General features: G+C 39.5%; 2 protein-coding genes across 8 annotated transcripts in view; one reads left to right on the top strand and one right to left on the bottom strand.

Moving 5' to 3' along the window:
• rtn1a (reticulon 1a) overlaps positions 1-1,209 on the bottom strand; it is a 21,259-nt gene extending 20,050 nt beyond the window's left edge. Inside the window, exon 1 of the mRNA XM_077537796.1 lies at positions 212-1,209. Within this exon, the coding sequence (XP_077393922.1) occupies positions 212-389 (178 nt within the window). The 5' untranslated portion in view covers positions 390-1,209. The remainder of the gene's footprint in view (positions 1-211) is intronic.
• lrrc9 (leucine rich repeat containing 9) overlaps positions 1-21,150 on the top strand; it is a 23,842-nt gene extending 2,692 nt beyond the window's left edge. The window contains exons 1-32 of one of the 7 annotated variants that reach the window (XM_077537792.1): positions 286-1,760; positions 1,865-1,942; positions 2,081-2,299; positions 2,420-2,560; positions 2,644-2,707; positions 2,796-2,866; positions 3,184-3,366; positions 3,904-4,059; positions 4,139-4,302; positions 4,409-4,540; positions 4,616-4,798; positions 4,882-4,993; positions 5,512-5,647; positions 5,729-5,854; positions 5,956-6,056; positions 6,136-6,321; positions 6,397-6,516; positions 6,585-6,776; positions 6,862-6,987; positions 8,149-8,289; positions 8,360-8,537; positions 8,612-8,832; positions 10,143-10,265; positions 10,346-10,476; positions 10,556-10,664; positions 10,742-10,875; positions 11,325-11,461; positions 12,792-13,009; positions 13,759-13,827; positions 17,222-17,341; positions 18,953-19,121; positions 19,209-21,150. In XM_077537792.1, the coding sequence (XP_077393918.1) occupies positions 1,865-1,942; positions 2,081-2,299; positions 2,420-2,560; positions 2,644-2,707; positions 2,796-2,866; positions 3,184-3,366; positions 3,904-4,059; positions 4,139-4,302; positions 4,409-4,540; positions 4,616-4,798; positions 4,882-4,993; positions 5,512-5,647; positions 5,729-5,854; positions 5,956-6,056; positions 6,136-6,321; positions 6,397-6,516; positions 6,585-6,776; positions 6,862-6,987; positions 8,149-8,289; positions 8,360-8,537; positions 8,612-8,832; positions 10,143-10,265; positions 10,346-10,476; positions 10,556-10,664; positions 10,742-10,875; positions 11,325-11,461; positions 12,792-13,009; positions 13,759-13,827; positions 17,222-17,341; positions 18,953-19,121; positions 19,209-19,324 (4,356 nt within the window). In that variant the 5' untranslated portion in view covers positions 286-1,760 and the 3' untranslated portion in view covers positions 19,325-21,150. Of the gene's footprint in view, positions 1-281; positions 1,943-2,080; positions 2,300-2,419; positions 2,561-2,643; positions 2,708-2,795; positions 2,867-3,183; positions 3,367-3,903; positions 4,060-4,138; positions 4,303-4,408; positions 4,541-4,615; positions 4,799-4,881; positions 4,994-5,511; positions 5,648-5,728; positions 5,855-5,955; positions 6,057-6,135; positions 6,322-6,396; positions 6,517-6,584; positions 6,777-6,861; positions 6,988-8,148; positions 8,290-8,359; positions 8,538-8,611; positions 8,833-10,142; positions 10,266-10,345; positions 10,477-10,555; positions 10,665-10,741; positions 10,876-11,324; positions 11,462-12,791; positions 13,010-13,758; positions 13,828-17,221; positions 17,342-18,952; positions 19,122-19,208 lie in introns of those variants that run through there. The other 6 variants (XM_077537791.1, XM_077537793.1, XM_077537790.1 and 3 more) reach the window with 6 other exon arrangements.
• Positions 21,151-21,229: the final 79 nt, after the last annotated feature.

The following is a 21,229-nucleotide window of genomic DNA, read 5'->3' on the forward strand; positions in this document are numbered from 1 at the left end:
TTGCCCACTTTCCCATGCAGTAAGGAATAAATAAAGGCCTGCAACAGTGATGTCAGTTCATGGGGACATGAACAGAATGAAGCATTTGTAAACAAGCATTGTTTACACGGAGGGGATGTTGCTTGTCAGTGAATGGACCTCCTATTTATGAATCTGTTTGATTATGATTGTTATTTTTAGGTATGGAGGCTGAACCAACTGCCGGCCTTACCTGTAGATGCAGTTTCCATAGCAACGGGGGGCCTTTTCCCATCGTCCTGGTACGGATGAAATTGTCGATCCAGGTCGTCGGCCGCCTCGCCGCCTTTCGGCTTCACTTCGTTGCCAAACATGCGGCCGTAGTCGTCACCGAACCACTTGCCCTCCGAGCCGAGCTCCTCGCCGGACATGCTCGTGTCGTGTGTGCTGGCTTGGCTTGTATGTGCGAGGCAAACAACGCAGCAATGCGGCGTCTGTCAAGCGGAGTGTGCGTGGACGCGTCCTCGGATGAGGCGGTGCGAGCAGTCGGGGAGCAGCAGGAAAGGAGCCGGCGCGATTCTTTTAGTTGACTGCTCGCTCCGGCGGTGACGTCACGTCACAGTGGCCGAGAGGCTCAAGGTAGCCGCGCTCAAATAGGAGCTGCTTTAATTATCGCGCCTGGGAATTAAAAGTCTAATGTGTTGATAAAAGTAGTTTAAAAAACGTTTGCAAAGCATTAAGGTTCAATAAATAATCGTCATTCAGTCTGGTGGTAAACTATAGGCGTGTGGCGCCCTCGCGTGGCGAATTGGTCAATGACAGCTTTCAAAATGGCTCCCTAGCAACCAGACAGGAGGCCAAACATGACACTAGTAAGCAGGAAGGCCCAAGTTTTGTTGGACTAAAGGTACGCACGCGTCACACGGTTGTCTCCTGTAGAACTTCGCTGTTGTCGTCCGAAATTAATACTTTCGTTTTAAGTTGAATTGGGTTTCTTTTCTGCTCGCTTCATTTACAAATGTACGCTAACAAACATTTACAACCCATATTCTAATATTTGTTTATGGAATTGTATTAACTTATTACCAGCAGCCACTTATATTTATTCTACACCCGCATTCATCCCTACTGCTGTAGACTGAATGACATATTTAAATGTTTTGTCGTGTTATTAAAGCTGGTATTACGAAAGTCCGTACTGGAGGCCCGGGTACCAAATGCACAACCCGCCACTGTATTGCAAATTAAATGTAGTCCACAAACTCCCGCAATGTTCTTCGTTGTGACGACACTCTTCAAGCGCACTAGCCATGGCGTCATGACATATTTTTTTTCCCGTTGCCATGGGAGCTAGTTGTACGTTTCAGTGACGTGATGATACCGAAAGCCAGCACGTATTGCGCGATTAATGCTTGTGACGCCTATGTGTGTTTACCCAAATGGAGCTAACTCAACGTAACGGGCCCACTGGAGTAGATGTTATAAGTATAAGCACGTGTTTGTTATTTGGGAATCATGTGATGCTAAATAGAGAAAGCCGGGAGCGACCATCTTCCTATGATGTTTGACGCCAAACGGCTAAGTAATCACAAGTGAAATACTGTAATGTGTTTTGTGTTAGCACGCTTACATCAGTTAAACTGACTTTAATCAACTACTATTGGGTTTAACTGGATGCGGCCACAGAAACATATACTGTAGTAGAATGATTAACTGTATTAAATACCTAAACAGTATTTTTATTAGTAGTGTATTAATTTGTCTGCAACTCAAAAGGTTTAGTAGAATTAATGGTTTAGAATGTCAGTATCAAATCCCTTATAGCCAGAGTTATTTTTAGATGGGAATTGTTTTATGTTGCATTGTACTAACAAATATCCCTGCATTATTAACTTTGCCTTATCAGATGCAGTCAACTTCAAAGCGGAAGGGTGCGGTAAAACATTACGAACCATTCTTTGAAGATGATGTGGTTAGAGATCTGGTCGGTATAAGAATACTTTTTCAAAAGTGTTTTTCATGTTGTATTATAAATGCAGCCGTATAAACTAATGTAATACAATAGTAGTAATAGTGTACTTCATTTTGTAGCAGCATAAGCATTAGTTCCATTCCCCAACAGTGCCTAGCCAATGGGCTTTGCTATGACGACCTAGCTGAAGAGGCGTCCAGTGTTACCTCCCTGGAGATCATCTTGAGTGGTTTTCCTCGGATGGTCGGCCTTTCCCGCTTCCCAAAGCTCCGCCAGCTTCAAATAGTGGGCCAGAGTATAAAGCGCATCGAGGGACTGGAAAGCTGTCCGTTACTCCAAGAGCTCTGGGTAGTCGAGTGTAAGGTGACTGTGAGTGAGTTTCTTCTATTTCTAACACTTGACGTTCTAAGACTCGAGTACAAAAATTAATGTTACTCTGCCATATTCTGGTGCACATTCTGTATCTTTTTTCCTCATTGTCTCCAACAGAAAATAGCTGGAGTGCATCATTGTCCTGATCTGAAGAAACTCTACTTGTATGATAATAAAATATGTGAAATTAAGAATTTAAAATTGCATGTTGGCATAGAAGTCCTGTGGCTCAACAATAACTATATATCTCAGATACAGGTTTGCAGAAATTGTAACTTGTTTACAAGTCATTTGAATCATGATTTTCTGTATGAAATAACGTTTTTTTTATCATCATCAAGGGCTTGGACACTCTAAAGAACCTGCAAGACCTAAACCTTGCTAACAATAATATTCGCAATATCGGTAAGCTATTTTCTATCCTTTTGTGAAGATGAACTGTTGGGAAAGGAAGTAAATGAGGATATTTTTTTTTTCTTGCACTATTTTTAAGGTGACAGCCTTGCTAACAATGTCAAGCTTCACACTCTCAATCTGTCCGGCAACAAGATCAGCTCCTTCAAGGTGAGAGAACTAAAAATATTCATTATTTTACTTTAGTTCAGGGATATTTTTACAGGAAGACATACAAAAGTGTCTAAGACTTTTCTAGGCTTATCTAAGGTAAAAGATATTTCTTTGGAGCTACGTACTGTATTTTGTTGTGAAATATGTTTAGCTCAAAAGTATTCACAAGCCAATTTGTGAGCTAAAACGAGTTTTGTTTGAGACTGCCCAATTCCCATTCTTCTTTAATTTCAACCATTTTTGTTTTGGCAGTTCACTTGTGTTACAGCTTATCGAGCGGAACAAACATGTGCTCTGTGTTGTTGTTGCCGTAGGAGCTGACCCGGCTATCCAGTCTGTCCGAACTCAGAGATCTGTCGCTGAGTGACTTCACGTCCACGCCAAACCCGGTGTGTCGGCTGTGTAACTACGCCACACACGTGATTTACCACCTGCCCTTTCTCTCGTATCTCGACACCTATGACGTCACCAACACGCAAATCAATGAAGTAGCTGAGGTAGTGAGAAACCCAATTTGAACACATTTTGGCTCTTAACTTAAATTTTGGATATTACTTAGGACATGTTTTTTTGTTGTTGTTTTTTTGTTTGTTTGTTTTTTTACATATTTTAAATTTTTAGATCAAATATTATTTGAATTAATTAATGGTTTATATTTTTAGAATTTATAATATTAAATAAATGTCAGTGTCCAAATTTGTAAGTTGTCAGAAAAAGAGACGGAATGTAAATGAAAAAGTTAAAAATAAATAAATAAATAAAAATAAAAATATCAAAAAAGTGACCATAAAATGTCCTAAAAGGTACAGGGAAAAGCAGAAAATGACCATATAATGTACACAAAATTGCCACAAAAAATAAGAACATTTATATATTAAAAAAAAAAAGCAGAAAAGAAAACATTCAAAATGTATAAACTATAAAAAGTCCAAAGCAAAAGAAGAAATCCTGAAAATTGCCATATTTTGTACACAAAATTGCCAAAGAAGTCCAGAAAAAAAAAAAAAAATGCGCTAATTATTATTTTCTTTTAGTCCACCGTAATGAAGAAGATGATGTATTACAACATGCGTGCGCGCACCCCTCGGAGGAAACTCTCAGAGGCGTTACTGCGCCTTCTCAAGAAGAAAAACGCCTCCTTGGAGTCACCGAAAGAAAACATTCGGTCACTCAATTACACCTTAAAAAATGTAGGTACGCCTCCAGAAAGCGCTTCATGGATGTCAGAAGAGTAGGTTATTGACTTGTAATCTTCTGGTGCATCCCCAGCTTGAACGTTGTCTTTGTAAGAAGTCTTTTGAAGATGCGTACAGTCACCTCAAGGAAGATTTGAGCACGAAAGGTGACAGCTGTGACCCCTCCGCAGAGCAAATACTGAGAAAGATTGAAGTACTACAGCAGAGACTGTCTATTTGGACCAGGAGGCTGCATGAGTTAGTTTGTGTAGTCATATTTATAATTGACAAGGTGTCAACCTTTGTACATTTTCTCCTCCTACAGTCTGTCACGTTTTTAAAAGTGGAAAAATTCTTTCTTCAGAATTGAAAGCTGGCATCAATACAATCTGTCCCGAGCGACAGAAATGATGGAGGACACTGTGCACTTTATGTCGACAGAGCTCCACAGCGTTGGAAATGTTCGCCTGGAGGAAGGCAACTCCACAGACCCGTGGTACTCTGCTTTTGTGTCGTCGCGCTATTGTGTACACGTGTTGTGCTTTACCGAGCTCGTGTGTTTCGTCTTGAGCAGGTTCACTTCCTGTTGCGACCTCCTGCACTCTCGATTTTCTCTCTCGGATTTCATGAGTCTCGGCATCACTGGCATCAGGATCAACCGAGTCGTTCGTGTGCACAACAGCGGGCTGAGGCTTCGTTTTAAGGACAAACTTCAATCCCTGCTGGCCAGGGAGGATTCGGCCTCCTTGGCACAGTCAGTCAAAAACGCCATGTTGTGTGTATGTGTGTTTTGTTTTGTTTTTCACACGTAATGTTTAATAGACAAAATTCACACAGGAATTATAAGCGTCTGCTTGAACACTTGTTCTACATTGGTGAGTCGGAACAAACCCGCAAGGACGTTTTGACCATCCTGGAGGAAGGCTTCAAATCAGCAAAAGAATATAAGGTGCCGTACATTTTACTTTTCAATCACAAATTTTGAGGGCTGGGTTTAAAAAATAAAATTTCCCATTAATTCATAAGAAAATAGAATTTTTAAGGCCATTTTCTTACATTTATGAAAGACCTGACTTACTGCCCTTTAAGACAATTCAGAATCTTTTTAATTTATATTTGTAATTCTTGAATTAGAATTATGAAAATATTTTCATCTCATCTTTGCTGATGTCAAGGCTTGTGTAACATGTAAGGAATTATAACGTATTACTTTCATTAAACTAAATCATTTAACCACTGCAAAATGTAATTTAGAATTGAATGTTTATGCTGTTTTTATCATGTCCTTGGTATTTAAAAAGAAATTATGTTCCCTAATTAGTCAATATCGGATCAAAGTAAAGTAAATTGAATTGGGGAAAAAATTAAATCGAATCGAACTGAACTCTTGTGAATCCAAATTTAATCGATACCCAGCCCTAGAAATTTCCATTCCGATGCCTTTTTTTTTTTTTCCTTTCACAACAGGCCCTCAAAAAAGAAGCAGCAGTGCCTTTAACCAACAGCCTGATTGTGAGCGAACAGCCAAGATTTGAGTATTTACTACGCCGAGCTGAGCAAGAGGGCACCAACATAAGAAAAGATCCAATCCCTTTCAGATCTGGTGTGTGAATTTGGTTCAAAATCCGGAAAATGGAATCATCGTAGGCTGTATGGGTAAACGCTACATGTTTCTACTCTTTAGGCAGAGTTATCGTTTCCAAAGTGTTTCTGGGCAACAGCGTTCCAGTCAGAGAGGGAGAGCCGGTGCAAAGAAGAACGTATCCGCGAGCTTCCTCTGTATATCGCAGTGTGCACACCAAGCATCGAGGTACATCACATACTGTATGTGAGAATATACAACTTCATTTCTTTGGAGGGAAAATTGTGCATTCTCAGGTTTGTTTGTTTTTGTTTTTTTACTTTATCTAGATGGACTTCACACTACAATTCCCAAAGGAAGACAGTGGTTTGTTTTTGACAATGACCTCGTCTTGCCCGAGTATATGATTTGTTTTGAATATCTCACTGGAGTAAGTGACAGTATCTATCTGCATAATGCCAATGACTATTCTTGCTAGCATACTTGCTAACAGTGTTTACCTTTCAAAGGGCAGTGAACAGCCGACATCACTAACTGACTGCATGCATGTCCTTGACCCTCCAACCTATGACACCTCACCGGACAAGGACGCTATCAACATGGAGCCCGTCGTGGACCCGCAGTCCAAGTTGTTGACTTTGAATGAGAACGTCCTCTTAAATGTGTCGGGCGCCAGTTTCCTCTGCGACATCACTGTAAGATTTATTTTTACAATGAAGGTCGTACATTCCCGCTGAGCCGTTTTGTTGATTTTTGTGTTCATTCCGAAGGTGCTGAACCTTCACAACAATAGCCTGAGAGGACTCAAGGAGATTTCCTCACTCCCGGCGCTTCGCCATCTCACCCTCAGCTTCAATGAGCTCACCAGCCTCAGTGACATCGCTCACATGGTATTGCGTTGTCAATTGGAATTCAGTCTTAATTCTATTATTTAATACAATTATGCCTCCCTTGGCAGCCCAATTTAGAGTTTTTAGACGTCAGCTTCAACCAGCTTGTGAGCCTTGAAAGTCTGCAGGGGTTGAACCAGCTCAAGCATCTTGATGTTAGCTGGAACAAGTTGACCAATGCCAGCGAGGATGCCGCTGTGCTCAAAATGCACACACCTGCCTTGCAGATACTGGAAACGCAACAAAACCCATGGAATAAGGTGCGTCCAGTAATTTAATAATAATAATAATAGTAGTGGCCAAAAAAATTGCAGTGCATACTGACTATTGCTTTGTCCCTGGCAGCCAGAGGAAGTCCGGCTGACCATACTGAGCTTTGTGACGACTCTTACAAAACTGGACAACGTGCTAGTTACGGAGGATGAACTTGCTGATGCTGTTGACAGAACTACTAGAACTCTTATCAGCCAGGTTAACACAAGACGTTTGTTTGAACTTTGATTTATTTTTGAATAGTTCTTCAAGTAGTTATTCTCTGAGCAATTATTAACATCATCCTGGTACTAGGAATTAGCCTAAATCTGCATAAAATCTAAAAAAAAATTTTTTTTTTACCAGGAATATGCTACAGTAGTAACTGTACTCCACAGTAATTTGGTCAGGAACAGGCGGGACATTCTCTACAATAATTCGAGCTGATTGGACGATGCGGCATTCTACACGTTTGTTTTAACCAATCACGGCCATGCATGGGTGAAAATTTCGTCTTCGTTCTTGCCGAAGGGGTTGAAAAGCACGAATATCTTACCAGCTAGAAATTCACGGCGGTTATCAGCGGGAGCGGTACAAGATGCGTTCTCCGGAGTTTGTGAACTCACAAATACCGTGAGAATTCATCTTGCGAGAGCGAGGTTACGAAAGTAGTTCTTTAAAAAAATAAAAAAAAATAAATAAATAAATAATAGCTTGCAAAACGAATTACTGTTTGATTTAGTTGAATTTGAAATGTCATTATCATATGACAATTGTTGCCAAATGTACAGTCTAGTTTAGATCCGGATGTTTAGACATCTTAAATAGTTTATTTATGTATGTATGTATGTATGTATGTATTTATTTATTTATTGATTGATTGATTGATTCATACATTCCTTCATTCACTTATTAGTTTGTTTTTTATTTATTTACAGTATTTTCGTATTTATTTTATTTATTTTTACATTACACTATTAGTTCTGTCCAAAATAAATGTGAACAACCTTGGAACCGACCCAGCAATAATAATAATAATATTTATAAATCTAAATATATATTTTAATTAAAAACCCGTAAGTAAACAGTTTATGATGTTAAGACTGTCAAACTATGGTATATATTATTTCTTTGTATTAGTTTGTGATCATGTCCAACTGCAAGCATCATAATGAGAAGTATTTTGAATATTTTAGTTACAAACTAAGTTGTTTAAACAAACATGGTATATTGTTACTGATATTGGCAATCATAACTGAGTATTAATATCTTTGCACACATTTGGAGCAAGCTCATAATAGATCACATGCAATTGTGCATGTGATCCTAATCTGCAGTCATGTTTGACAACAATACTACTTGTTATTTCTCTGCTGGCAGGAAATTCTTATCGCTTACTCACATACCATCAGCGAACATCCCCGTAGTCTCAGCCTGGTGTCCACAACCCAGCTCCTCTCTGAGCTCATGCCGCCACCCAGGGACCTAAACCCAGATCTGCAGCCAGACTGGGCCTCAAAGGTCAGTCCAATCAGTCGTTGAAATCCTCAGTTCCTTCTTGAAGTGCTAATGGTGGCTGATTTTGGAACAGATTACCTCTCTGAACCTTGACAAGCAGAAGATTTCTCAGATGAGCCATCTGGATGCCTTGGTCAACCTGCGCTGGGCTTCATTTAATAATAATTACATCTGTGAAGTGGAAGGGCTTGACTGCTGCACTAATCTGGAAGAGCTCTCCCTCAATAACAACAACATCAGCTCATTCGACGGTCAGTCATAATTCGTGATAAAGCAATACTTCAAAATACAACAGCGCTGCATTCTCCATCTTTTCATCCACTAGGCTTCTCCCAATTGCAGAATTTGAAAAAACTCAGCATGGATGGAAATCAGCTGTCCACTCTGGACGCATCTGTCCTTGACCAGCTACAGAATTTGACCTTTCTGTCTGTGGAGAACAATCTCATCACTTCTCTGCAAGGCATCCACAGATGCGCTGCGCTTCTGGAGCTCTACGCTGGCAACAATCATATTTCTGTGTCGAGGGACATCTACCATCTCAAGGTGAATTTGTCATTTAAACACCCATGAAGTCATAATGTAATCAAATCCAATACAAGAGATATTAAAACTTAAGGCAATAAAAAAATTCACATCATGACTATCCTGACCAAAATAATCAAAATGACAGTATTATCGTGGTCTTGCTAAAAGAAATGAGGGGGTAAAATCACAAAAATCACACTTCAGAATAAAATCAATCCGATATTCATGAAAATATTTATGTACAATTATGTAGTCGATAAGTCATACATAATGCATAATATTCTTTTAAACACCTTCCTCAAATTGACAATCCTTAAGGTAGTGATGTAACGATATCCAAACATCACGATGCAATATCACGATATGAAGGCCTCAATACGATAATTATCACGATATTGTGGGGAAGTTGGCGATACAAAAAAGGTCACAATATTCTAAAAAAAAAAAAAAAAAAAAAAAAAGCTCATACTAAAAAAAATGTTTGTACATTACAGCAATTAAAAATATAAATATTATTTATAAAAAATATATAAATATAATACATATATTGAAGCACTTGCTAATGCACGCACATATTGAGTTTCACCACATATTGAGCATATTACATTCCCCTTCATCTGACCATTAGCGTGGAATTGAAACATAAGGGCCAAAACATGCTTGTGAAAATTTAATTACACTAAAAAAACTAGCCACCAGAGGATGCTAGAACTGCACATATGCAAATCAACCCGACTTTTTGAACAGATGTGCTGCTTTTAATATTGTGACAAGATGACGACGATATATTGTGGGAGTTTTTATATTGCGATGGTATTGCTGTTGCATCCCAACTTTAAAGTGGAAGTCAACCTGAAACATTTCTTGACAATGTTATATGTGACCTCACTAGTCTAAACATGACATGATTAATATTACATTTGTGGAATAAGAGGTATAAGCAAAATCCAGCATTTTTATCCATCTCAGGGGTTCGGCCATTTTCCCACTTGCTGTCAACTGAAGATGACATCACAGTTGCACAGGGCTCAGGCAACGACCAATCACAGCTCACCTGTTTTCTGAAGCTGACCTGTGATTGGTTCTTACCTGAGACCTGAGCAATATTGATGTCATCTTAAGTCGACAGCAAGTGGCAAAATGTTCACGGCTGGAATTTGTTGCTTAACTCATATTCCACTAATACAATATTAACCAGAATACCATATTTAGACCAGTGGGGCTGCATAGGACATATTATTGTAAAAAAAAACAAAAAAAACAAAAAGAAAAAGGAAAAAGTTTTGTGTTGACTTCCCCTTTAGGAGCTATTTATTGTCTGTTTTTAGGCATTGGAAAACCTCGTCATCCTCGATCTGTACGGCAATCCATTATCGGAGAACTTGAAGAACTATCGTATTTACGTGGTATTCCACCTGCCATCTCTGAAGGCCCTGGATGGAAGTGCAGTCGTACGTGTCAACAAAAATGACGGTGGATAGTCGAGTCAGTGACGTAATTGTCATCAAGCACCTTGTTTTTAACCCCGAAGGATGCCGCTGAATGTGAAAATGCAAAGGCGACATTTGGTGGCCGACTCACACCGGACCTGGTCGCAGAGAAATTGGGCGATTCAAACTACACCAGCATCACCCACCTCACGCTGAACACCTGCTCCATCAGGTGGTCATTTCAATTCTGTTGCATTATATGGAATTTTTGAAGACAAAGCTGATTTGAAAACAAATCTCTTTCCCAACAGAAGTGTGGACCTTTCTCCAATAGAGCTGTTCTTGAACCTGAACAATATCAACTTGGATCACAACAATCTCACCTGCTTCTCAGGCCTAATCCACCTGCCCAATGTCAAAGTACAAACAAGAGGAATGAGATCAATGACAACTTGAGTCATGGGCAAGATAAAAGACATTTTTTTTCTGTATTACAGGTCCTGTGTTTGAACTACAACCGTATTGAGTCCATCCTGCCGCGACAGAAGACATTTCTAACAAACAGACAGATGTTACACAACAAAGTGCACTCCAGTGGCTACGGCCAACAGAGCTTATGCAAAGGGAGCAGGTAATGTGACAATTTCCATTTATATCAACTGTGAGGCAGACATGTCAACCACATATTCCCAATAAATAAAAACATTTTAAAATATGAAAAACTACTCAATTTAAGTGCAAATCAGTAAAGGGATCCTGCACTGTTAACAATTGTTGCACTGTATAACCATTAGGGGGCAGCATCTACCAGCAAATGGTTAAGATTTTTACTCAGTCGTGCCCATACTTGAGTTGAAAGTATGAACAGTTATGAAGTACTGTACAATCTACACTATCTAAAAAATGTGTCTGGTCCAAAAAGAATATATCCTTTTAGTGTGTAAAAAGTCAAAACAACGTACCTGCTGTGATTTTTCTTGCGGCATTTCATTCTGTCCTTTTGGTAAAATAATGCAGCAGGAGTGAGAGAGGTGTATATTGAAGCCGAGCAATTGCAAAAACCTCTTTCCTTTTGTGAAGGCACATTGCACCGACCATCATCCTGGAGCCTCTGATGAGCAGCCTGGAGGTGCTGCATTTGGGTCACAATGGCATCTCCAATATGGCCAATCTGGAGCTCAGCAGGCTCACCAATCTTAAAACGCTCTTCCTTCAAGGTAGGTAAAAGTGCACCGGCTCCCCGCCAGTGAAAAGGTAAACACTGAAGCGCTAAACTCAAAGCCTGGTGCCTGGTGGGGCTCGAACAAAAGAGCCAGTGACTTTCTTTACAACAGCTTTTGATAGGCTTTCATTGAGAAGCGCTCCATCACGCAGATTGGTGCCACAAAGGCCACTTTGCTTGTCCCCCATACACTCGATTTGCTTGAAAAACTCTTGGAGTTGTCTCTTATTTTACCGACTTGTTGAACTCAAACAAACGGGGAGCAGTGAATGCTTTTTATCACCTTATATATATATTTTTTTCTTTTTGACTTGGGTTCGTGAATCAACAGCACATCGACGGGTTGTGTCAACTTGTCAAGACACAATCAGTAAATCCCATTCATTCAAATTGTTAAGAAATTGTACAGTGATTTACAGTCATTTAAACTATACTTCCTGCTTCATTTTTTATTAATACTGAGGTCAACGCCACTGCTGTATTTTCGTGTTGGTCATTATTGTGGTACTTGGAAAGCCTTTATTTTATTTTATTTTATTTTATTTTATTTTATTTTATTTTATTAATTAATTAATTAATTAAAAAAAAAATTTTTGAGGTGGTACTTGGTGTAAAAAGGTTTGCGAACCACCGGCCTAGTCCATTTGTATGCTCATGTACCTTTTAATTTTGACACATTCAAGAATGCGAGATTTATATTTTTATTTTTTTTTCTTCTTCGGAACTCCAGCTAATGAAATGTTTTCATATCAAGGCTCCTACAAGTGCTTGGAATTCTTGATTTTCAACGTTTGTAGAGTTTTAAGTGGTTTGAAGAGGTGCTTTAAATTATGCGCGTGTAAACAATTGTTAATGGAACTGTATTCGGGCGAATAGTTTTCTAATTTGATGGAGAAATGAAAGGAAACTTATGGGGATAAACCTAGACATACTGTGTACTTTTTACATGTTGACTTCAAATTGAACTGCTTCTGCTGCCATGAAACATAATTTAGTTTGCTTGATGCATGTATGGCGAATAACAGACAGAGTAGAAAAGATAGTGAAACACATTTTGAGTACGTGCAAAAATGTGACACACTACTCTCAAAGTATTGGATGCTGCATTTTTTTTTTCTGTTCTAGTGCAGTTGTAATTGGTTCTTGGGCCCTCAGTACAGCAGACTAACACTAAAACACTGTTTCGTTCATCATAATCGTCAAAGGTTTTGCAGCTTCAGACAGATTTTTTCGTTATTTTATTTGGCCTAAAATAGCTCTAAAGATAGTAAAGGTTGCTGACCCCTGGTGTAGCGTATGACTCCTCCTCTTCCCGCTCCTTCCAGGGAATGAGATCAGCCAGGTGGAAGGTTTGGAGGGTCTGCATCAGCTGAGGGAGCTGGTGTTAGACAGGAACCGGATAAGGGGCCTGTACGAGAGCTCGTTCAGTTCCCAGAATGTCCTGCTGGAACTGCACCTTACAGAGAATCGCATCCGGGAGCTCAACCATCTCTATCCGCTCACTGAGCTCCGCAAACTTTACCTCGGCATGAACAAGCTTCAGGTACGATTATCTGTGTTATGATTGACTGGCAATTAGTACTAGATGTCAGCTGAGAAAGTCTCCATCTCCCTGCAAACTGTTTGTAATAAACCACTTGAGATTTCTGGTACCGTGAGATTTTGATTAGCTGTTAATGATTGGTTGATATGGGCAAATAGAAAGCATTTTTTGTCTGCATTCAGCAAAGTTATACATGAAGCATAGTAATCATGACTCATTATCCCCCACTGCTCAATGTGAGGGTTAGCATTAAAAGGGTCTCCAGTGTGATTGAAGGTCAGGGCTGTGTGAAAGAAGACAGAGGGGACAATCAGTGAAACATGTAATCAGCTTCTCGGTCTCCATCTCCTTCTCACCGAGGGGGAGCGATTTGCACACTTTAGTCTGCCAATCCCTCTTACTTTCATGTATTTAATTAAGATGTAAAGTATGGCAGTTGTGAGGGCGTCTCTGAATTCCAGCCAAGCCCAACCATCAACCTGGCAAATCACGGAAAATCTCCCACCCCCCTCCCTTCCCATAGCTCTGTTGCGTGCCCAAACTCTCATGCGATTAAACATGTAATCTCTCCCATCAGCTGCTTCTATCCTGCCTGCACCACAAATTATGGAAGGTTTCAGCCCTGATACATATGCCTCGATTATCCCAAACACATCCGGCTTCATTCGGAAGACGACCTAAGGGTCAGGAGGAATAAAAAAATAAAACATACACAATAATGTTTTGTTTTTTTCCTTCCGTGTTTGTAGGACATCTCAGAGATTGATAAACTTGATGTTCTTCCTTCGTTGACGGAACTCTCCGTTATTGGCAATCCGGTAAGTTTGTTACTTTAGCCCATAGATTAGTAACATTCACTGAGACACACGAGATCAACTAAAACATTACATTTACAAAGACATGCAGTCGCCTCCAGTAGTACAGTTGAGCTTCAGATCGAACAATGAATATGAGGCAAAAGTTCAGAATTCCAGCTTTTATTTTCATTTCATTTTATAAAAAAAAAAAAAAAAAGTAAAGAGAAGAGCCAAAATCTTTGGAACAAGGCTGCGGTAAAGGCCAGGATAAGAATTTCAAATGAAGAATGCAACAGTCTAAGTTACTGCAAATAAGACACCAAATATTAAATGTTATTCACTTGAAGCTACTTTAAAGTGACAGCAACATGAAAAATCAACTTTTTGGAGCTTTTAACTGTGTTAAAATGCTAATTCCTCACAAAACATGGCCGAAGTTGTGTTTTCCTCAAGTCGCCCCTCTCTGAGAAATTCTAGATCATTCTGCCCTCCAAGCACCAGCCCCTCCCAACCTCCAAGAAAACGAACGAGTGCTCAATTTATGACATCATAAGGTGCAGACCCACCCTCGCACCGCCTCTGCGGACTAAACGTACGCCCACTTTCTCGCCTTCATCAGTAAACATTCTGTCCAAATGAATTCAAACCAATCGATTATCCTTCATATTTGCAATGCTAAAGTGCAATGACAATTGGCGGTCTTAAAAGCCTCGTTCTGGCTGACACTTGTGTAAACTACAAGTAACATTTTTGCACTATTGAACCTAACTGAATGAATAGTATAGTGGTTAGTGTGCTTGCTCTGTAAGTAGCAAGTCCCTGGTTTGAGACCTGCTCAGGGTGTTTTTTTCCCCTCAGTCTTTTCTCTCCTTTCTTCCATTTCCTCCCCTCCTCCTCCACGATTTCTTGCGACAACGAGCCGTTTTGTTTCAAAAATTTATTGAAGAATTGATGCCTCGCATTCAGAGGAGTGCTCACCACAGAGTTCCAACAGCAGACATGCAGTCGGCTCGCCGGGGGCGCAGCAATCACACTGGAAGAGGCGGTGTTTTACTGAACCGTTTTACTTTCGTGTAACAAAACTAACCAGCAAAACACCTAATATTTCATCAAAAATCACATCGCCATGGTGTCAAAGGTAAGATTTAATGATTATATGCCTATAGTTAACTTAAAATACTGTGGTGTAATCCCTTTAATAATGTCCGTTCCAATACTTTTCCTCACTTGAAAAGTGAGCGATTTTAAACAAATGGATGAAAATGCAGTACCATGAAATAGAAGCTGGAATTCTCAACTTTTGTCTTACATTCATGTATTGTTCTGAAACTCAAATGTCTTTAGTATGCAACAAAAACAAAAGAATTGACCTTGCTGTTCCAATACTATTGGAGGGGACTGTGTATTCACAAATCATGCTCAATGGTGTTTCTCATATGTTCAACAAAATACAAATTTTTTACATTCATTCAGTAATATGCAGGGTGTTCGAAAACATTGCCAATTTGAAATGTGAATACCTGCGTAACTGCATGTCCTTTAGCGGCAAATGGAATTTGTTGTGATTCATGTTGAAATTCCAACAACATATTCAAATGGATGTAAGTTTTATTATATTACACCGATGTTGAAAATGCACACCGCCTGTGACGCGACGTGTTTTTCTTTTTGCCTTCCTCTTTGAATTTTTTGTGCCATGCTTATTTTTTTCCCCACTTGGTGCATTTTTATTGACTTTACTGGAAAATGCACGCTGTGCACTTGTTTGACTGTGTCTTTAGTATTCTAACACTGAAAATTTTTTTTCATTGATTGCTAGCGAATGCCATTCTTAACGCTGAAAATTAAAAACTAGAATACTAAACTGACATTGGAATTAGTTTTAACGTTAAGCTTAGTTTGTAGACGTCTTATTTGATCAAATTTAAAGAACAGTTAATTGTTCGTTGTTCACTATACATTGCTGGCATAGCTCGATGAACAGAGAAATAGGGATGTTCAATAACACTTTTTAATAATTTCATATTAATTCATGGTTCCTTTGCCTTTATTTTAGCGTAACCTAACCCACAAGACCAAAACATTTATCTATAACAAATCTGATATTCTTTATTATAATACAAAAAAAAAAGAAAAATAAATAAGTACATAAATACAAGTAATACATAATGAAAAAATAATTGCACATATTGAGAAAAAAAACTACAATAGATTTTCTAAAATAATTTATCCCTAATTAACATTCCTGTTCTGCCATCTGAATCTTACACTCTCACCGTTGCAACACTTAACTCATTTGCTCCCAAAAACGTATAAATACGTTCTAGTTTAAATTTTACCATGACTCCCAAAGACGTATTCATACGTTTTTGGTTTTCTTTTTAATTTTATGCTAGAGCATACAGAAGGCTTTGATGCAGCCTTTGAACTGAAAGAGAATGCTTGAAGAAATGGTAGTTGTTATAAAAACAGCTTGCAGGTAGCAGCTGAGTATAAGAGATCAACCATGTTGCTAAAAGCTCTTTTCCTCACTGTTTTAAACAGGTTTGTGAATAATGATGAAACTTAGTTATATTCTAATGCTAATTGCTGCTAAACGGAAACAGATGGAAATATACCTTTTTTTCCCGATGAAAGAAGAGACTCTAATCTTTCTTTTGGTAGGTATCGTGTTTTTATAGCAGTAAAACATGATATTCTGTGGGCCTTGGATAATCAGTCAAAATCCAGTAAAACAGCTGAGAGCGAAGGGGGTTGCTTCAGTGAACATGGCTGGGAGTGAATGAGTTAAACCATTTCCCCGTCAAGACGGTACGATCAAAAGCGTGTTTTCAGGCTCACTTCCTCACTGAGACGATCCACAACACTGACCCCGTGTTGCTCTGCGCTCCCAAATTAAGCGATTACACGACGGGCCGTCTGCTGCGCCTCAAACTGGCCGGCATCGCAGACAAATCCGGTGACCAAATGGCGAGCGCTGTTGGCCCGCTTACATCACCCATCTGGAGCTCGCGGATCAGACGTGAGCGGGGCACGGATGACGGAGGCGGCCGCGGGGCCACGCTCAGCTGCGGCAACCTCGTTCCCTCCGGATCCCATCCCCCTGCTTTCTCTTCCCGTTGGGTTGTAAATCCTGCCAAGGGGTAGAAGGCCAACAAGCACCCTTGAGACGATCCCTCCTGCTGCTGACCACATGAGATCACTGCTTTGCCCGTGCCAAAATCTGTCCCCTCGCTTCTGGACGTTCACTGGCACTCACTCAGAGCTTAAAAGCGGTGGCCCGCAGGAACAAAGTGAGGGGCATATTTGACCATTTTGGGACTCCACATTGAATCTCAAAAAGAGCCAACGTTAAATTAAAAAAAAAATAGTTTGGTAATGACTTATGGGTTGCTTTGTGACTTGTTTCTTTCAGGTGGCTCGCAACTCTCTCCACAGGCCTGCGGTGATGCGAAGTCTGGCTCAGTTGCAGGTCCTGGACGGCATGACGGTGACCATAGAGGAGAGAACCAGAGCTGAAATTACAGACGCAACAGTGAGGACTGCACACGGCACGAATTAGTGCATCGAAGCTCAGTCTCTGGTCTTCTCATTTAAAGTCAGAAGTGTTTTTTGTCAATCAGCTCACATTTCAGCGTCAGTTTAGCCAGGGAAGGTTGAACAACATTTGCAATGAATTATCATATATACTCAAATAGCGGTTGGCCTACTGTCATCCAATTAAATACAGGTGGTCTACAATGATCCCAACATATTGCTAATATAGTTTAAAGGGGAAGTCAAACTTAACACATTCACTGCCAGCCCAGACAAAAAAAATAATTTGACGTCTTTTTCCGTCAATGGCAGTGAATGAGTTAAACATTTCTTGTCAATAATTGTGATATGTGACATTCTGATTAATATTACATTTGTGGAATATAAATTATTTAGCAAAATCCAACCAGGCGGCCAATTCACCACTTGCTGTCGACTGCAGATGACATCGCAGTTGCTCAGCAGGCAATGACCAATCATAGCTCACCTGTTTTCTGAAGCTGAGCCGTGATTGGTCGTTACCTGAGACCTGAGCAACTATGATGTCATTTTCACTCGACAGCAAGTGGCAAAATGGCCTGCTGCGTTTTGCTGCTTAACTCATATTACACTAACGCAATATTAACCAGAATACCGTATTTAGACGTTTGTAAACTGATGCCGCATTGGAGGATGGTCGGAAGTCGGAATTATCCGAGTTGGTTTTTTCTAGTTCCCACCTGAAAGCATTCTAGGCGAAAGTAAACAACCAAAATGGCGGATATCGATGAATTATGTTTTATTTTGGTCCTCAAAACTCTTGTTGACTCTCCAGCAAACTTACCTTCTCACAATTTTGCTTCATTGATTGTTTTTTTATTTTATTTTTATTTTTTTTTATCATATTTCATAAGCATTCCACATAGTTCAGAGCCCATTTAAAATGTTGCTAACAAAGAAAAAAGAGAAGCACATAGTCAAGTGGATCTTAAGAGTAGGCATTCATTCACCACTAGCCTTGCACATGCATTAAATGTGGTTGTTTCAACCATAATTTTGTTGTACAGTAATTATTCTCTATACTGTTTTCAGTAGACTTCCTTTAATTTCAGTAATTTCAGATATATTCCTGTAATTGACCAACCCTAATGGGCCTCATACACGACCTAGTCCAGCATCACGCACACGCAGCATCCACACAACTAAGGGAAAAAGCACCGATCAAACTCTCCGTCTTAGCGAGTGGCCGGCAATGTAATGAGTGGAGTGGAGCGGCCAGTTGCAGTAATTCTCCCGTAGTCCTGAATTAAAAGCAGCCTAAGCCTGCTGGCATCATCCTGCTGATTAGATGAAATGTGCCCGGCCGATAATGCACCAGTGGATTTACTCCCTATTAGCCAGGTCAACGCGACCCCTTCGCCCGCTAATCGGAGATGTGGAAATGACAGAGACGGGATCCTGAGTTCTCTCATTAGAGCAAAAACCCTGAAAAATGCCATCTGAGTCCTGCTTGCATTTGCTTTTATTTTAATTTTTTAATGTTGCTATTGATGAGTAGTAATGATCATGCCAGACTCTGCTTAGTTGAATGCGCTGTATTTCTTCATGCTTTATGGATGTCTCTTTCAAGCACTGTGAGGAGTGTTGCGGGGCCGCTTGCCTTGAAACCAACCAGCCTGGACTGATGACCTACATGCCTGTACGAGGGATGTCCATGACGGGAATACAGAGCCTCATTCACGGACACGACGTGCTGCCAAGTAACAAAGATGAACCTCAAGTTCAGTACACCCCCAAACGTGAGCACCTTTTTTTTTTGTTTTTTTTGGTGAGCTTGTTACGTTTTTGGTTCACTGAATGTGACTCCGTGTGTTCCCCAATCCCAGACAAGAAGCCCACAGAGAAAAATCCTCCGAGCCTTCATACCGACGTGAGTGCCAGACAGCCCCGAAAAGCACGAAACAACTTGATAGCGACATGTCCCCTTGCCCATGGGAAGTGAGAACACTTATGCAGTACAGGAGCAAAGTACCAGGTTGATGAAATTCTACAAATGTGTTTTTTTTTTTATTGTGATTGAGCAGATTTCCTATGATTTTGCCTTTATACACCACCATAGTGAATGTTAAATAAACAATGAAGATGTGATCAAAGGGTCAAGCTTTTACTAAAATATGAGTTACCATTTAGGTACACTCGCAGAAGTGCACCCTCAGTTAGTAGACAGGAGTTGGATATAGTTAGCTCATCCAAAGAATACCACATCATGTGTCCAAACATCTTTACGGACTTGGCCAAAACAAAAACTCGCATCCAAAACAACCCCTGTAAGACAATTAGCCTGCTTTCGAACGGGCATGTAGTGCATCCATTTTAAATGAATTTCTAACGACCGACTTTATTTTCTGACCGCACATTTGAACCGTGGTAATCTGAGGATGAGAGGTTTTTGGTGTCACTTTTACTGTTATCCCAAACAAGTAGGGCGGAGGGACCCGCCACAGATGTAAGGTTGGCACGCTCCCCGTCCATTGGGTCAGATGCATCCCCCAACAAGTGGATAATCCAGCTTTAGCACACCTCTCTGTGGACAATAATCTGCAATCACTCAGATAAAGATGTAATCTTGAGCTAGGTCCAAATGGATTTCAGAGATTGTCAGTTTCATCATGTTAGCCTCTTTTCCACCAAAAAAAAAAAAAAAAAAGACATCCGCAATGTCATCAAATCGCATGGGATGTAACTGGAAATGAACCGTTCACCTTGTAGGATGTTATTTCTGTTGCACATGGGATTATATATTTCCTTGCTTCCATTTGACTTGTGTCCAGTGGTACAGAACTTAACGCAAACACCAGAGATAGATATGCCCACACATCTGGAAAATTTGGAGTTCAACCAAAAATATTCTGAAAAGTAACACAAAATAATGTCATCATCATCACAGGGAAAAATCACTCAGAGATGAGGAAAAATTAAAAGCCTACATCATTTTTAAAATGTATTTCTTTAAAAAAAAAAAAAAAAAAAATTAAATTAATAATGAAATAATGATCCCCTTTCAATCAATCTTGTGATCCGTTATTATACAAACCAATTTTTTCATAAAATATATAATATAGCTACATTAAAATGATTTAAATTTAATTGTATTCAAATTTAAAATAATATAGAAATGTTTTACAAAAAAAACCCAATAAATTAACCAATTATTTATTGAGGCAAATCAATTTTAAAAATCATTTAAAAATATGAAATAAATACATTCTGATTCACCACTTTGAGGAAAATCAGCAAAAGTAATGGAACAAATATTATAGTGTGTTGAGTGTTGATAATGTAAATTCTCTGTGGACAGGATTAAATACCCAAACTTGGCGAACCGTAATTTTTGCACCTATGATCAAAAGGATTAAAACTACAAGTGTACTGTTTTTTTTTGTTTTTGTTTTTTTTGTTTTTCTTGTAGCGGAAGATGGACATGTGATGACAACCACAGAACCAGAAATGGAATTAATGACTATATATGCTAAGTAATGTATGAGTACATATACACAAATTAATTTTACCAAGCGGATGCAATGTCGAGCATGCAACATACCAGTGAATAGTCCTGTTTTGTAAGTCAAAGTGTAGTACGTTTACTTCATTTTCATTTTATTGAACCTCTTCTTGTTAAAGTCAAATTCAAACCTTGACTGTGTTGTGTCATGTTGAAGAGTTGAACAAATTCATTCTACGTTACACCCATCCATCCATTTTCTAAAGTGTGGACTTTTCATTGTAGGTTATGGGGAGAAAAAAAATAAAAATCAACTTGGAGGTCAACCAGCATCACAGAAAGTTTGCTTTTGACTCAAACGCGTCCTTACTATATGTTTGTTCAGTGTTGCCAGTGTAGACGGGA

Source organism: Festucalex cinctus, chromosome 12, assembly GCF_051991245.1.
Source record: "Festucalex cinctus isolate MCC-2025b chromosome 12, RoL_Fcin_1.0, whole genome shotgun sequence".
NCBI lineage: Eukaryota > Metazoa > Chordata > Actinopteri > Syngnathiformes > Syngnathidae > Festucalex > Festucalex cinctus.